The sequence below is a fragment of the Trachymyrmex septentrionalis genome, unplaced genomic scaffold (genome assembly GCF_001594115.1).
Source record: "Trachymyrmex septentrionalis isolate Tsep2-gDNA-1 unplaced genomic scaffold, Tsep1.0 scaffold51, whole genome shotgun sequence".
Classification (NCBI taxonomy): Eukaryota; Metazoa; Arthropoda; class Insecta; order Hymenoptera; family Formicidae; genus Trachymyrmex; species Trachymyrmex septentrionalis.
In genome coordinates this window covers 1,793,261-1,811,153 of record NW_017305683.1, presented here as the reverse complement: position 1 = coordinate 1,811,153, position 17,893 = coordinate 1,793,261, and the positions used below count along the sequence as shown (strand labels likewise).

Sequence of the window (17,893 nt, the reverse complement as noted above, 5' to 3'; positions counted from 1 at the left end):
AGAGAGAGAGAGAGAGAGAGAAAGGGGGAAGGGAGAGAGAGAGAGAGAGAGAGAACGCGCGAATGGCAAGCTGGTTCCACGGTAAGCCGACTGAGAGTTTGACCATCGCGGCGATGTGGCTCGATTTCATCGCGTAAGCAACGGCGACGCTTGATGAGCCAAAGCTCCAATTAACGACCGGCGAAACAGATCCCTCGTACAGCTGCACCGGCCATCGCTGTGCGCCGATATTCCAGTACTTGGAAGCCTTGTAATGCGCGATCAGTGCTGCGCCGTGGTTTTTGCCCACCTATAATATTATTCTCCTACCGTTAGTTTCGAACTCCTCCGTTTGTAACACCGTGGAGATAATCGCGAAAATCAGACAAAAGGAGAGACAAAAGCACGCATTCAGAAAGAGACGGGACCGGGAAAAAAAGCTACGGCTCTCTAATTAATCCGCGACGCGCAATAGAGAAGGGTCAATTTGCGTTTGCGACGGAGGAAGCTACTGGGAGAAAAATGAAGAATTTGAGCGAGTCTCCGCTTAATTATTATATCTCCCCTTGCCGCACGATAATCTAAGATAAATCCGGAAACGGATTTTATTCTTGTCTCAGTCTCTCGTTTGTTTTTCACTAATGTTTTTGAATCTAACATTCGCTTGCCGTACGTCGTGTCTGTTTTTCACGCAACTAGAACGGACACGCGATAAATCGACGTAAAGATGCGTGCATCCAACCCCAAAGATGTGTGTGTGTGTGTGTGTGTGTGTGTGTGTGTGTGTGTGTGTGCGTGCGTGCGCGTGTGTGTGTGTGTGTGTGTGTGTGTGTGTGTGTGTGGAATGAGAGCGGGAAAGAGAGAGAGAGAGAGAGAGAGAGAGAGAGAGAGAGATAATGAGAGAGAGAGAGAGAGAGAGAGAGAGAGAGAGAGAGAGAAAGTTCTATTCGGCGGGCGGGATTCTTATTTCTCTCGTTTTACGTTATTATTACAAAGTTTCCTTTCTCTCGCCACGTCACGAATAATTCAATCCTTCTATCGCTCGAGGCCGCCGGAGCGTCTATCGCATGCATATTGATGTATCGTTATCGGCGTTGTCGAGTGAAGAAAACCCGGACGTACTTCTTGGCTCTAAGCGAGAATAGGGAAGAAGTTCGATAAAATCGTTGAAGATAAATGGCGAGAATATCTCAAGCTTTTTTTTTTTTTGACCGCGGCATATACTCATATAATTATTTTTGTCTATCCTATTAATGAGAATAACAGGAATAGTCAGACATACTGGAAATAATATCTGGAAATAATATAAGGATTAAGCTATAAAGAGAACACAGATTAATCCGACAATTAATATTTTTATACTCCGGCGGTGAAAAAAGGTGAATTATGAAATATTATTTTGTATGGATATGTTTAACATATTTTTTTAATAACTATTCTCTACAAACCTTTAAATGTGCGATTCCATCAAAAATCCGCAAAAAAACATTATGTTCATTAAAACTTTTACTTTTTAAAAATGTATTATATTAAGCTATTTAAGATATTTATTTCATTTAATATTTGTCTGGGTTTTACTTGATTTTTCCAAAAAATTAAATCAATATCCATAATATATTCTCAAATATGAAATATTAAATAGGAAAACAATTAATAATTTACAATAAGCTGTTAATATGATTTTAATACGTACATCCCAAATAATCGTTTACATAAAAAAATGAGGTGACTACATCCAAGTTAATCTTATCATAGAAGGATTATAACTTGAGCATATATGGAGAGAATTTTTTTCTTAGAGTTTATTCTGAAAATATGATAGCCCTGGGATAACATTGTGTTTCGAAGAATTTTAAAATGTAAATTTTCTCATTCATTAATAAAATTACAATAAAATATATAATAAGTTTGATTAATTTTACTGAAGTGCATAATAAAAATCTTTAAAATATTGTACCACAACTATCATATTTTCAGAATAAATTTTAAGAAAAACAATTCTCCGTGTAGTAAAAAAAAAATGTTGATAGTTTTCGCCATTTGTATTCTAATTGTTACATTAACTTAAGTATACAGTGGAGCAAGTATTGTTATAACTGACAATGAGTGTTTCTCTCAGGAGGATCGTAACACTGCCGAAAACATGGAATTGCGGCGTCTTGACTATTCAATTTGCGAAACTTGAAATGGGCCGTCTTTTTCACCGTTTACACGAGAGATTACCCGTCGGCCGCGATGTGCACGGATGGGACCACGCGGGAGAGTGTCAATAAACGACGCTCTTACGTTGAGAATAGGCAAATCACGTCACGTAAAGTGCAAGTGCTTTCCGACGAAGCTTTAAAGACCCCGAAAGATTACGCCAATATAACGAGCAACGCTCCTCTAGAGCCTGAATCGCATGCGGCGGCGCTGAAACTTTCTTCCTTATCTATCGGACTCCGATCTCCCTTTTCCGCGGGAAACACACCTCTCGCTTATGCCTTCTGCCCCCTTTCGAACCGTTTTCCTTTCGAGAAAACTTTGCAACGCTCCCAACGACGTCCATTAGAAGTTGCGCGAGTTTAGTATAGCACTTAACAAGTAATATTGTTTCGGAAATGTTCGTGTCGCGAGACTCGAAAAACCTGTTAACGCGAGTCAAGTAATCTCACGAAACGAAAAAGTTCGATCACTCGCCAACTTGAGGAATATGTCGTGGATGAGCAGCGTGATAGAAGACTCGTATTGTCGTCATAGAGTTACGATAAAGACAGTTATAGAGACTGAACATTCAATTTTTAGGGTGCTTCTTTCTTCAATTTTCTCTAAATTTATTGATTTCATTTCATTTTCACGTTTATGATCAGTGAATAAATTTTGTATTTAATTTCTACTATTCAGCACTTCGTATAGTATAATTTTTAATTTTTAATGATTTAAATTGTAGAGGAGAGTTGTCAAATGCGTACTGGTTGGCTAAATCGTATTCAATATTATATTATTTATTTACTTAATATAGGCAACATTTTTAGTAACAATAATATAAAATACATAAGAAATGAATAATGTGAAAAAAATATAATAGCCTGTATCTTGTTTTATTGACGTTAGCAACTTTTTAAAAAATTAGGTACATCTGATATTAATTTTTAATCAACTTATGTAATTGATAACAACGTGATTATTCAATTTTATTATAAATTTTTGTATTTTTATGAAAGAAGATTTATTGTAGAATATTTTACATTCACTGTATATGTATTTATATATTTGCAACTATAAAGATTAAATTGATATTTTTACAAAATCCATCAAATTTCCCAAATCATACTATCACAGATAACACTGATAACTGACAATAATAAAACTAATAATTGATATCAATACAAATGTCACGTGCAAAAATATATTTCAGTTAATTTTATTTTGACATCATTTATCTTTTTATTATTGTTATTTAATAATTATAAAATATTTTATTTTCTTCAATAAATTATTAATATTAGGTATTAATTAATTTTTAAATATTAGTTAATGATTTCTTTTATTAATCTTATACTTTCAATTGTTTTCATTCATAAATTCAATACTTAAAAAAAAAAGAATACGATAAAAGATACAAGTACGATTAGGCGACCAATTGCCTAAATCGTATCTTTTATAGCATTACAAAAAGTTACAAAAAAAACTTATAGCAAATTAATTTGTTATTGGTGAAAAGGTAACATATAATAATAAGCATTCAAAACCTTAAGCTACAATTTCTAATGTTTATTTGCAAAAAACAGTGCTAAATGGAAAATATAATAAAAAATAGATTAAGTGATACGCTCTCGGCAACTCTCCTCTACATTTTGTGTTACAGATATAAGTGTTTAGTCTTTATAAAAAGTGATTGGTATTGATATTTTACGTATAAAAATAACTTTTATATTATATATATATGAAATATAGTTCAATAAGGTTAATATTTAACAATACAGTTTATAGTTTAAATAAAAATTTTCTCATTTTTATCTTAATTATTTTTTAAAAACACGTATATTTCTTATTGAAATAAATTTTGATCCACGTTAGATCGTTGTCAAATGTTTTATATTCAAATACAATATAACAAAATTTTCAAATATAATATAAAATATTCAAAATACAATATTAAAAAATTCACAACAATTTTATTTTACTAAAAAATACGTCCTTAATAATTGTTACATTATTCAGTTTTTATTTCAAGAGAATTATTTATTTTAAATATTTTTCTAATGAAAAAATAGTTTCATCAAATATTAACTTTTATATATGCGTTGTGCAAAATTTGAAAAGCAACTTTTTATAACTGCAAAAATATTCTGACTTTTCCTTCTACTCTCTTAGTCGCGCATAAGAAGATAAGGTCATTCCGGATTATAACCCAGGAAAAAGCGAGACCAGCTGCATTCTAAATCCCTACTTTCGTGATAACCACTCGCTTTTTAACCCTTTATCATTGTATAAGAGCAGCGAAAATGGCAGCACTCCTCGACGGTCGTTGTTATATCGGCCAAATGAGTATTTTTACGAATTATGTTACTATAAAAGAAAGTGTTCTACGTTGTAGACTTACAATGCCGCCGACACTTGGCCATAATGAACATTGTAGTCGTGGTTTGTGTCTGCAAGGGACGGCAACAGATGGAGAGTAATTTTGCTGGTCCTAATGAATTATTTCTGGCCAAGCTATTACTAGTCAATGCATAAAACGAAGGAACGACTTTTCGCATTCGTTTTCTTGATCTGAGTCCAGTTCACACGTTTATTAAAAAAAAAAAAAACTATCATGTTAAAGCTATTACGTTACAATCAATGGTCATGACTTGTATTATGATATCGGAGAACTTGCGCGAGAGATTTCGATAAGGAAGATAACAAGAAATTTTTGGAGGAAGTCTTGTTACCATATTGGAATTTGTTATTATTTCGATGGAGAACAAGTGCAAAAAAAAAGGCAAAACTGTAGGGTAAAAATTGTAATATAGGGGAAAAACTTCCTATTATGAAATAGGCGCCTAATATAAGATAACGGCGTTTCTGCCAAACTAATAAACACTATCTATTGATTCCACCATGAATTTATTACTCTTTGATTGAAAACTATTTAATAGAAAATTTATTATTAGATCATGCCTGTAGTCATTGTAAAACAAGATTGCAGAATTTGGATGTCTTCAAGTTTCATTGAGATGAGCATTTAAACCTTGTTTATTATTTAATAAATAAATATTTGGCAATAAATTCTTCATGTAGTAGAGTAAGGTCGTACTCTAATAATATCTAATAATATTATAATAATAGAAAAATATGGGATATGTTGAATTGTTTAATTACAGAAGTTAGATTTGATGATCGTAAAACCACAAGCTGTGGAAATCGTAATATGAGATACCCAGGATATTCCTAATATGAAATAACTCATGCTCCTATGTTATAGTGAAAATCGTTGCTAAAGTATAAATGTTATTGTATAATAATAAAAAAGACAACCGGAAATTGAAATACTATACTTTGCGTTTTACTATCGATTTCTCAGGGCATCTCATATTAGGAGCATAATTTTTTGACTTTGCAATTTTTGCTCACTTAGTACATTTCTTTAATTTTCAAAAAAAAATGTAATTTGAATTAAATTTTATGTAACGTTATCTTAAAGCTTATTAAATTCCTTTCAAAATGACCTATTATTTTTTTAAATTCTACCTATAAACTTCTAGCATTTGCCCAAAATAAACTTGGTATCTCATAATAGGGGCCTCTATGTATAGCGTGAGAAAATCGTACAAAGCGAGAAAAATTGGAAACGGCAGCAATTGAAACGAATACAATTAACGAATTAAGATCCAAATAGAGAAATGATTTAATCATCTGGCTTTTGCCGGTATTTCCTTATTATCCCACTTTTGTCTTTTACCGAGCGCACGCCGAAACGAATTGCCGGACGACGACTGTTCAAAGATAGCGCGTAAGTACGCCATAGATATGCCAAGAAGACGACGAAATTGCATCGTATTTCTACACAAAGTAGAATATATGTAGCCGAATGTATAGTGTAGTTGTGTCAGGACAGAACACGTCTGGCTACAAAGGTACGTATCCATCCAACAACAAAACCCAGGTGGAAGCCCACCCAGAATTCATAAAACGATAGGGAAAACGCAAAGCGTTAGAATTTATCGATAATATGCCCATATACGACCGCTGAAATATTCCGACGTGTATTCGTAATGTTATCCGCTAGATCTTCGTTGTTCTTGAGATGCCGATGTACTCTTTTGTACATCATCAGCATCCTTTCCTCAAGAGACGCTTGTCCGTTCTAGAAGAGGAAGGGAGGGAAAAAGAGAGAGGGATGGCGACTGTCCTTGGCAACATTTAAACGACGTCGAAACACGAGCGCGTCCCGTTTTCGCCCCATTTGCGTAGCTGTGTCACAGCAGTCTCGCGATTTCGTTAATTACGAAATTCTGCGCTTCAAACGAGCGTCGTGTCGTACCGAAACTTTCGACGAAGTTCCGTCCGTCAACTTTCGCACGTTCCGCATCGTTGCTCGTCTTGCTTAACACGTACACGCATAAGCGCGGCCCACACCGAAGTTTTTCGTTTTTGCAAAGAAAATATTCGAAAACCTCTAAAATGTCATGTACACGAAAAGGACGATAGTGCTGAAATATATAAAAAAAAAAAAAATATCAAAAATTGACCCAAATACCAGATCTGAAAATAACTTTGTTATATTATCAAAACATTTATGTAGATCATCCAAATCGATTACCAAAATGTCAAAACTATTTGCAGAATTGTCCATGCTTGACATTTCAATAAAATTATTTTCAGATCTGTATATCAAAATTAAATTTTTAGATACTTGAGCAAAATAGTTCTTACCGTGAACAATTTGGCGAACGCGAATGTGTGTATGTCTATAAGTAATAGGTGGGTATGCAATGTATATGGATACGCAAAGGTGGCTTACTAATAGAAGACAATGGGGGGTTGAGTCTCGAGTTTCGAAGATAGACGGGAAAACACATAGGATACAGTCATACGCGTGTAGTAAAATGGGAAGAACGAAAGAGTTGGGATGGAGTAAAGGCGGTGCGGAATAAGCGAGCAGAATTGTGTCGCTGTCGCGGCAAAAAATGGAAATTCCAGTCACATAAAATACGACATACGGGTATAAAGAACTTGGAGGACTTGAATTACAAAGCGAGATCCGTATATCCGACTGTTGCATGAAGTCGGAACATGGATGTAGCGAATCTGACAAACGCGTCTGAAGGGATCGTTGGAAGGTATCATTAATACATTTCAACGCGCGTTTTTTTCAGCCTAATAAAAGTAAATAGTAACAAATATATCTGCATTAATTACGATTTTCCATTCTATGTATGTGGCATTAATAAGGTATAGGACGCTTTCACAATAAATTTGTATTGCAATTTCGCCATTTCGAGATACACTCGCAATATATCGTAATCACAAATGCAGCATTTTATCTGTTTATTTATTTAGTCACAAATTGAATTGAACGATTCCAATCTTGCGAGAGACAATGCTGAAAGTATGGAATAACAATTGCTTTTTTCCCCTATACGTAATGTATGTACTTCTCTATAGCATATTTTTACTAATCCCACTTTCAACATTTATTCTTGTACAAAGTTTAGCAACAGTTTCTCGGTCATCCTATATTTTACGTCCATTAAATTGTGCTTTTTCACAACGAATGTTTATTATAACGTTTAATGCGTCTCATATATAATAATAAGAACTTTATTCAGGATACCAACATTGTTTGCCAGCACGCCTGTTTACATTTAATTCCATTTCGACACGATACTCTGTAATCATGCTCGTGATAATCTCGAAGCTACCCACGCCGATATTAACTTCGTCTCTAAACGATATTTGCTCGTTTTATCGCGTTGCATGCGAAGCGTTGCGCACGGTGTGCATCTAGTAGAATCGGCAATCACGCCGAAGCATTACGCGGCTGCGTTATCGTCGTCCCGCGGCGTCACATTTACGCTCCTCGTTTCCTTCTCAATGCGTTCTTTGAGGCGATACAACAATGTATACCGGACGCATATTGCATGCCGCTCCAGTGTCTTTTGCTCCTCGGCATCGGGACAGAGTCTGGCTTACGATTTATTAGATGTAAATATAATTACCAGGTACGTATATATTCCCTATGCTCTGAATTTATGTTGTCCTTAAGGATCAGTTCCAACGAGGATCACACTTAATTAACACACAGGTTTAGATATTGAGATATAGTACTTTTTAAGAGAATATTTAATTGGCTACTTTTACTAAATGTTTCTACATAAAAAATGTTTGCATTTAAATTTTTTCATTTTGTTACTTCTTGAATTTTTTATGATAACACTTGAGTTGAATAAGATAACACAATTTTGTAATATAATATTATTTTGAAAAAGAATTATAAATTATAACTATTACTACTTGGAGTCTTGAATGGATTCAATGGTACCACTTGAATACATATTACTTGATTTGAGTATAAGAAAACGCAATTTTTACAAAGATACACATCGTTTACATTTTATTACACATAAATTAATAAAAATAGTACCATTTGGATTCTACTTTTTAATTTTGCAATTGAACTTGGTGTCAGTTGTTGATATTAAATCTCTTTCTTTGATACAAATGATATTACGTCAGTACTTTCAAAATTATCTCAAATAAGATAATTTTTATAAAAATACGTTTCACTTAGATTTTATCATATATAAATTAATAAATATAGTATCACTTGAGTTTTACGTTTTAATTTAGAATAATAAGTATTTTCGAGAAGCGCGTACTCTTAGTGCCTTTTAAACCTTTTTTAAGTTTAACTGTTTTTTTTATACAATAATCAAATGTGAGAGACTGAGAATAAGGTAAAAAAAAAACCCATGCAGTTGGGGTGCAATATATAGATTTTTAATAATAAAACATTGCACGCGAGCTACAATTATACACAATTATACATGCAAAAACGCAAACGTTTCGATCATAAATTTTAGTTCTCTTCAGTGTGAACAAAAACGCGAAGAGATCCTAATCAAGAACGATAATTGCGAACATTGGTATAATTTAATGAAATATTCGTGAAAGGGCAAATTAAATTAATCGGTCGCTGTTGAAGTATATTGATCCATACGTACAAATTATAGTCGCTGAAGTAAGACATTATACATGTTACTTAAATCAAAGATTAGTGAGATCATAACGCCTAGTATTTTTTTATTCCGTAATATATTTGTGCTTTTTATATTTTTTATTTTCTCAACAATTTGTCAATCTTATTGATAATTTCTCAGATAGAATTAATGTACATAATTAGCATTAATCTAGATTGACGCGAACGACTCTAAGAAACAGCAAAGATTTATTTACATCAAGGTAGTTGCCCGTTTATTCATATTTCAAGCTTGTAATAGCAATTGATCGACGGAACTTCACGACGAGCAACATTCATTCTTCCTCGATGCTGCAAACGGAAAGTTACTTGCAATTCGATTCACCGCGAAAAGAAATGTTGCGCAACGAACGATGGTTTTTCCAGGTGAAGCCTGATTCTTCGGACTTGGTGTTCGAACAGCACGGGCTATACTCGACGATATCGAGTCTACTGCTCGAGCTGGAGCCGGGTCATCTCGCCAGCGACAAGATAAACGTCAGGTAATTTCAGTGTTTACAACATACCGTATATTTCCGTCGTTCGACAGAGCCGTTGCCTATTGGCACCTCGGCGCATACTCCTCATAAATATACATCGCGAATACGGTAGCTCGTTTTACGCGAGTTTCGCGCGATGGAACGCGATAATTTATCCTTCGGTCTGACCAGCCATTAACGATCCGACTTCAAAGAATGATAGAATATCTTGTTGCAGGTGCGAGGCGACGGTACGATCGAGCCACGAAGTTGAGCCGTTCGTCGATATTCGCAACACCGAGGTCTTTGGTAAGTCCACATGACACGAGACGATCGATATACAATCGGCAAAGACGAACGAGTCGCGATCGAAGCTCGAGATCACGTGGACGAAATAATAATAGCATCGTGATTATAGACGTTCGAGCCTGAATCTAATTATTTCAATCAACCTTCAGTTAAATAGATTAAACACGCGAACAAAAAGAAAACTTTGAAATTAGTGTTTGATTAATGAATAATTTTTCTTCTTGTTAAACTCATTTTAGATGATACAATATGGGATAATATTGGAGATAGAATTGTATGTATTATAATGTGATATGCCGTAAACGTATGATAATGCATAAACGTAATAAACACTTACAGAATCAAAATTATATCTGCAAAGTTAATATTTGTGTTTAAATTTTCTGCTTTATGTCTACATATATATACTATTTTACTAAACGGAAAGTGAATGCGACATACATGTAGTAAATGACTGACAAATTTAATAATCATAATTCAAAAATTTTAATTGCATATATAATTTAATACAGCTATGTCTGAGAATAAATTATATGCTTGTGAAATATGAGAACAAAATTATTTACATTCACAGTATGTCTTTATTAAATTACTGTACATAAATGCAGATAATTAAATAATAAACCATCAGAAAATGAGGAAATTCGGAAACGAGAAAAGTGAGAAAACTAGTGCGTATAAAATTTAATATTCGCTTATGTAATATGATAATATTATATGTGTGACATATCATATATATTCTCTCTCATAATTCCAATATAAAATTAAGAAATACATATAGCACAGAAAATTTATTTTTATATACATTCTTTATATATTTTTTATTCTTTACATATAATTACTTTATACTTTGAAGCATTTAAATCATGAATAAAACTCCGTCCCGAGTCTATTTAAAACGGCCTTCAATAATATTATATAATTATTCGTCACAAATTATTAATAGATTTTGCTAAAATAAAGTTTTAATCGGATTTTTCAACACTTCAACAAAATCTTTTCGTGTTGAATGTCACATTATACAAATTAGAAATTCCAAATCACAATATTTAACACATTTCGTGCCAAGTGTAGTAACGGAGGTAAATGAAGCTATACTCCGATGAAAGATGTTTACACTCGCAACAACTTTGGTTATCGATATACCGTATACATTTCTTTCAAGGTAACCACTCGAGGAAATGTATAAGCTTTATTATTTCCCGGCATGCGAAATTAGCATGGGACCCGCGCGTTACAGCGGGGCCCAACTAATCGACCGACTCGGCTCCCGCGGGGAGCAAGGGTTGCGGAGAAATTAAGACAATAATTTACAACCGTTACCACCTGCCCTCACAACACGCTCTCACCCAGCTGCACCTGCAGTTACTTTATCCTTTCCTTCACCCCGCCCCACTGGATTTGCTCGCGACCGTGCGTTCGTTATCATCTAATTTCTACTTAAATTAGTTTCGACCACTTTTCACGTTCCTCTCCTTGTTTACCTTCTTTGATATCCAGGGTAGCGTGATGAAGCAATCGACGGTCATATTACATCTTACATTTGTAATAAGGGCAAAATTACAGAGAGATGCGAAAGCATCTCGTTTCCCTAGCATGAAGTGTCGCCGATAGGGAAAATCGGATGGGCGAACCGGGGAATGAAAAGGTAGGAGTAAATACGTGATTCATCAGATCGTACACAGTCGTGTGTGTCTGTATGCATTCGCGTTTCCGACCAACAACGCTTCCGGCTACGCTCGGTGTGTGCAACGGCGATTAAATATTTATCAACTAATCCCTCGCGTCACGCAATTCGAGTTATGATAAGAAATTCACGATTTGCGCGCGGCGTTACAGCGCGCAAATACTCGCGCACACGTTCGTGGACACCGGACGTATGCCGATATACATATATCACGAGAGTTTTACCGCAATAGTATTTTTCGGCTCGCCCGATGGACCATAAATCGACTTTTCGCGAGAGCACTCGTTTACACGCGACGCGGCGGCAATATTTCGTGGCGATGTAAGCAGACTATTTTTCGTGGGAACGCGCAGACACTCGCAGTTGACTAGTCGTTGAAATCGCAATAGTAACATTCGAGAGCGAGAGAGAGAGAGCGAGAGAGAGAGAGAGAGAGAGAGAGAGAGAAAGGGGTGCATGCGAATCATTCTACGCCTGCAGCATTGCGCTCTCGATTCGGGTCAATTTTAACCAGAATGAGCCGCCGCAGCCGATCAGCCAGCGATTCACACTGTTCCGAACGCATATCTCTCTTTTATTAGGGCCACAAAGGTAATCAACGATTTACCACATTTGTATATATACGATTGTATTTGCCGGACAAAAAATACGGTGGAAAAATATATACGAACAGTGGAACACCTGCCGCAGATATATTTTTTGTTTTGTAATTTAGCGGGTGTTGTTACGTGTCGCGCTCTCTATTTTTGTAAATTATAGCCGCTGGAATATCGGCGTTAAGATATCGGAAACGGTTACAGGTGACACAAATTGAACAGCGTATTGTTTTAAAGAGTAATCGATAATTTATCGCATCGCGATGCAATTGGCCAGCAATAAAGAAGGTAGTACATCGAAAAATACACATCTTTCAATAAAGAAATAGTACACATGAGAGCCGTATAAGCTATTTCGCGTATATCACACGGAAAAACTCATTTTGTTGAAGTATCTAAAAATTTCACCAGATACAGATCTAAAAAGAATTTCCGTTAAACTTCCAAAATGTTATATACACCGTTAAATATTAAAGGTTTAAATTAATTTCTTAAGTTAAATAACATTTGGTTATTTTCAACTTTTCCAAGTGTGTAAAAGTGTGTATAATTTTATTACAAAACGTGCGGTTAGTAAAACTTAATCAACCTATTTCTGTTGAATTGCTCCGTTTCAACGAAAGTGTTCATTAACGTATATATTCACTTAGTAAATACTAAATTAAACTTGAATTAAATTTGCTACACTTCTTGAATAAATTGTTTAACTCCATTGTTTCAGTTAAATTAACAGTATATTGAGTAGAAGCAGTGGTGACCTGTAGAAATGATTAAAAATAACTCAAAATTCGATGTAAGTCAACATTTTGAATTTAACAATGTAAAAAAGCTCAAACATAAAGAGCAATGCTCCAATCAATTTGAACAATCAGCTCGAGCGTCCTGTATAATTATTTTGATATAGTCAAATAAAATTATTTTCAGATCTGTATTTTAACTAAAGTTATAGACATTCAACAGAACTGTTCTTTTTATGTGTGCGCCAGAGTGGTGAAATTTCTTCCAACAATACGAGCAGTAATTGCATTCCGACAAGAAAGTAAACGTTTTCGAATTGTACGACAAGATTTTTGAGAATGCATCGCGAGACCGTGACGACCGTAACGACTCATGCATTACGAATGCGCAATGAGAGTGATCAAATGTGCGTTAGCTGCATGCCGTCGCGTCACGCCGCGCAATACAAATCCCGCGGGCGGGCGGAAGGAATTACAATGCATATAATACGCGGCATTTGACTAGCTCCGCGTATAACTACGCTATTGTAAATCGGCAAACATTTCGGCGCAAACGCGGCCTAGTTATCGGGATATTTTGCCGTCGTGCCGCGGTGGTAATGCGTCTGGAAATATTCGAGTCACATTAAGCCGGGCCAATTCCCACATTGTTATTTAACGCGAGACACGCTCCGCGCAAAATTCCTATGGAAATGATATATAACTTTGATCTGTTTAATTTTGCGAAATTGGAAGATCGACGGGCGTGAAGGAGTGAAGTTTTCGCGAACTTGAAGAAAATGAAAATATCCGTTCTGCAAGTCTATGAATTATTCATGTATTTGCTTACATAAATAATAGCGATCGATGATAACCTTTATAACGTTGTCGTAATCACATCTGTTATTTGCCGCGGACATTACCGAGGATGCCTATTAACGAAACACGAAGAGGAGACGCTGTGCTTTTATCGTCGCTAGATACCCCAAAGGTACTCGGCCTAATTGCATAAGTGGGCCTCCGAATAACGACCGGGCGAGTCGAGCGGTGCACGACACGGGGTAAAAGGGTAAAAGAAATAAACGCGAAGGAGTAACGCGGGGGAGAATCTTTCACGCGAGAATAAGAGGGAAAGAGGATGAGCAAGGGGGAGGGAGGGGAGGAGAGAGAGAGAGAGAGAGAGAGAGAGAGAGAGAGAGAGAGAGAGAAAGAGAGTCAACCAGTGCCGATCGACGAAGTCAGGTCGAACAACACAAGGTAGGAAGGAGAGGATAGGTAAAAAGAGGTAAGGCAAACCGGAAAAGACGTCGAACGACTCGAAGAAATTGCTCTTAACGATCTTCGATTTTCTCGTTAGACGGAATCGTTCTTGGAAGCGCTGTACGCGACGGCCAGCGTCGCTACGCCTCCTGCATTTACCGCCGAGCTAGCTACCTATAGCTCGAACCTCCGCCAACTATCAGTTTTCTTTCTATCAGCAGCCACCTTTCGTCTCCCCGTGTCACTCCTCCTACCCCATCCTCTCATCTCCTTCTTCGCACAACCTCTCAAATTATCCTTCCGCACCCCCTTTTCCTTATTACTCCTTTAACCCAGTCGCGGCTTAACTCGGTCACGACGTCGTCGATCCTACCAAAAGGTATCCCGTTCGGCCGGCTATAATCCATTTTAATCAGACGGGATGAGTTAATTTTAAAATGTCCTCGTAATTTTCCTCCTGCATATTTTGTTATCTAATTATATATTTGTACTCTGTCGAGTAGAATTAAACCGCGAACATTTATTATGCACAAAACCCTGCGTATATCTGTCGTTACTAATTTACGATAAAACGTATGGATAAACTGTCGCGAAATATAATTTATCTAAAAAGTTAAAATATTTTGTAGTAACGTAAATATTTAAACAATTTTTTATATGTACTCATATATTTTTAAATTATTATAAAAACTGAAACTGGAATTATGAATTTAACGTTATACCTTATTGCCGAAAGTTATGTTGTATTAATAATTTGGTATAAAAAGCGATAAAAAATGGAATGTTACGAAGGAGCACAAATTGAAGACAAAAATTTTTAAATATGAACACATTTACACTGTTAAATTTAACGTCAAAATGTAATAAATTCGAATTAATTTTAATCATTTCGTAGATGTGTGATATCCGCTCTTACTCAATATGTCGTTAATTTAATTAAAACACTAAAATTAAACAATTTAACCAAGAAAATGTATTAAATTTAGCTCGAATTTAGTTTATTATTTACTGAGTGCATACGTTGATATAGACGTGTTTACTTTGAAGCTATAGAAATGGATTGATTCACATTTTGACACTTATAAAAGTTGAAAATAACAAAATGTTATTTATCAAGGGATTCAGTTGCCATTGCCCCTTCGATATTTAACAGTAGATTTTTATCATTTCTTTTGCAAAAATCACAGGGAAGATAATCTGCGACGGATCAACAATTTCGATATAGATCCTTGAAACTCGAATTTCTCTTCTCCTTTGGTGCGTTGCCTCCGTATAGAAAGCGGAAACACCGTACGCGTAAAAAAAAACTTTATTCCTCACAAATAATAACCGAAACGCAACGACAATAGCTCTGGCTGGGTTATATTGTATTGACGGCTGATATTGTATTTCTCTTTATATTTCCGGAATGAGTTGAATGCCGTTTCTTTCGAAGTGCGGATAGAAATACCGTACACATTCGTTCGTTGGTGGTCAAAAAAAAAAAAGGGAAAAGAACGTGAAATAAATCTGAAAAACTGTTATATATAGACGATTTTCAGTAGCTCAATAGGACCTCCGAGTTATGTCATATGAATGACTCGTATTGTCTGCCTGTTTACGTTGCCTGAATAGTGGCCACATTGTTTCGCTTCGCACGCGATGTATGACGGTCAAGTTGTCACACGTCCGTGATTCCCATATTTTCTACGTACACGGAAACGTAACTCTCATTCGGTTTTATCGCGGTCGAACAATTTCTCATCTCGACAAAATTATTGAATTATTTCATAAAACTTTTTAGTAATTTATTATTGTAAAAAAAAATATGTCGGATTATTATTATTATTCATTTCAATAAATCAGCCTCAAATATGGTCTAGATAATATTCCATACCAATTTGTATGAATGCAGGATGTTTATTGCGCTAAAAAAATTGTTTACGTGGCACATATTTATGATTCATCATATATACGCAGCATATTGATTTTTTTATATTGTTTCATGACTTCCGGCTGAATTTTGTTATTCCATTTTATGCCTGTTTTAGTATAGTTGAAAGATAAGAGCACAACTGGAATTGAGAAATTGTCAGCGTTAAGGATGCGTAGTAGCGAGTACAAGAATAAGGACGCCGTTTGCGAAGTCGTTCATCTCGTTACGAAATATATCCGAAAGTTACACACGTTTCAGTTAAACTACTATTCCTCCAAAGAAAACTAGCTTATCGAGTTATCTCAAAGCATTCGTGCGTGACGAAGGTAACGATACTAATTCTAAGCTCCTATCTGTCTTCTATCTAACAACTTTTTTTAAAATCCATAACTGTCATTGTAGATATTGTAAATAGATTAGATATGTACGCGAATTTTCAAATTCAGACTTTTCTTTTTGAAATATGTGTAGGATGAGAGATGATATAATTTTGAACATGGTACAATTCTGAACGAAATAAGATTTGAATCCACTTTTAGAGATGTAAGTTTGGTTTTGTCTTGTTTGATAGTACTCTTCAGTACTCTCCTCACAATAAGATTACAGTTACCAAACTTAAATCTTGAAATTGGATTTAGATCTTATTTCGTTCAGAATTATATCTTATTTGAAATTATATACTATCTTACTCTATGTTGAAGCTTTATAATTAATCAATTAATACCTTCCTAACTTTGCTAACATACACACACTTTAGAGATCAAAGGAGCAACAGTAATCTTTGAGTTAAATAACATTTTATTATTTTTGACTTCCATGTAGGTCAAAATGTAAATCAATCCATTTCTGGTTTCAAAGTAAACAACGTATCAATATTAACGTATACACTTAATAAATAATAAATTAAATTTGGGTGAAATTTAATACATCTTCTTTGAGTTAAATTATTTATCTTGTTTTGTTGGTTGAATTAATGGCATATTGAATAGGAACAGTTGCGATCTATAGAAATGATTGAAAATAATTTAAATTGGGTATAATTTGACATTATGAATTTAAGTACATACACAGTATACACGTACACATATGTAAAGACACATAGAATCTGTATATCCCTTCAGAAATTATATAACATTCTATATTTCGCACTGCTTCTGATATAAAAACAAATCAATTTTCTAACAAAACTTCGCGATTCAATCATAATTTTTGTTGTTATTGGCTGCGTTCAGTAGAACGTTTATTTTGCAACTGTTGGAAGTTTTCTCCTTGCTGATTGGATTATACTTTTAGATCTAGGAGAATGGTCTTATCTCAGCAGACAATCATAAAACGGGTGCAAAACTATTGTGTTCTGCTGTACATAGCCATCGATTTATTTTTATGGCAATAGCAACGTAAAATAAAATTGTTACGTAATGTTTGAAGTTATATGTAGATTCCATATTTCTGGATATTTCTTTCTTTATTGATATCATCATTTAATAACGATATATTAAGAGAATTCACGCGGATGAAATTTTCTTATTGCACATTAAAATCATCGTTTCGTAATCTTCGTTTACGTATCTGTAATTCGAATAGTTGAATGTCATAATTATTAAACTGTCACTCATACTAACGCCATAATCTTTCTCGCTTGAGACGGAAACTCAATTGTCACTAGAATAAACTGACATGAGTATGCGGTGATATAGCAAATAATTTGTAATAATTCTCTCATTAAAGAGAAATTACCAGAGAGTTC

At 34.9% G+C, this 17,893-nt stretch overlaps 1 protein-coding gene across 1 annotated transcript in view; it reads left to right on the top strand.

Annotated features, from left to right (window-relative positions):
* LOC108751693 (cell adhesion molecule 2-like) overlaps positions 1 to 17,893 on the top strand; it is a 92,552-nt gene that overhangs the window by 73,978 nt on the left and 681 nt on the right. The window contains exons 7-8 of the mRNA XM_018491999.1: positions 9,572 to 9,687; positions 9,902 to 9,972. Of these exons, the coding sequence (XP_018347501.1) occupies positions 9,572 to 9,687; positions 9,902 to 9,972 (187 nt within the window). The remainder of the gene's footprint in view (positions 1 to 9,571; positions 9,688 to 9,901; positions 9,973 to 17,893) is intronic.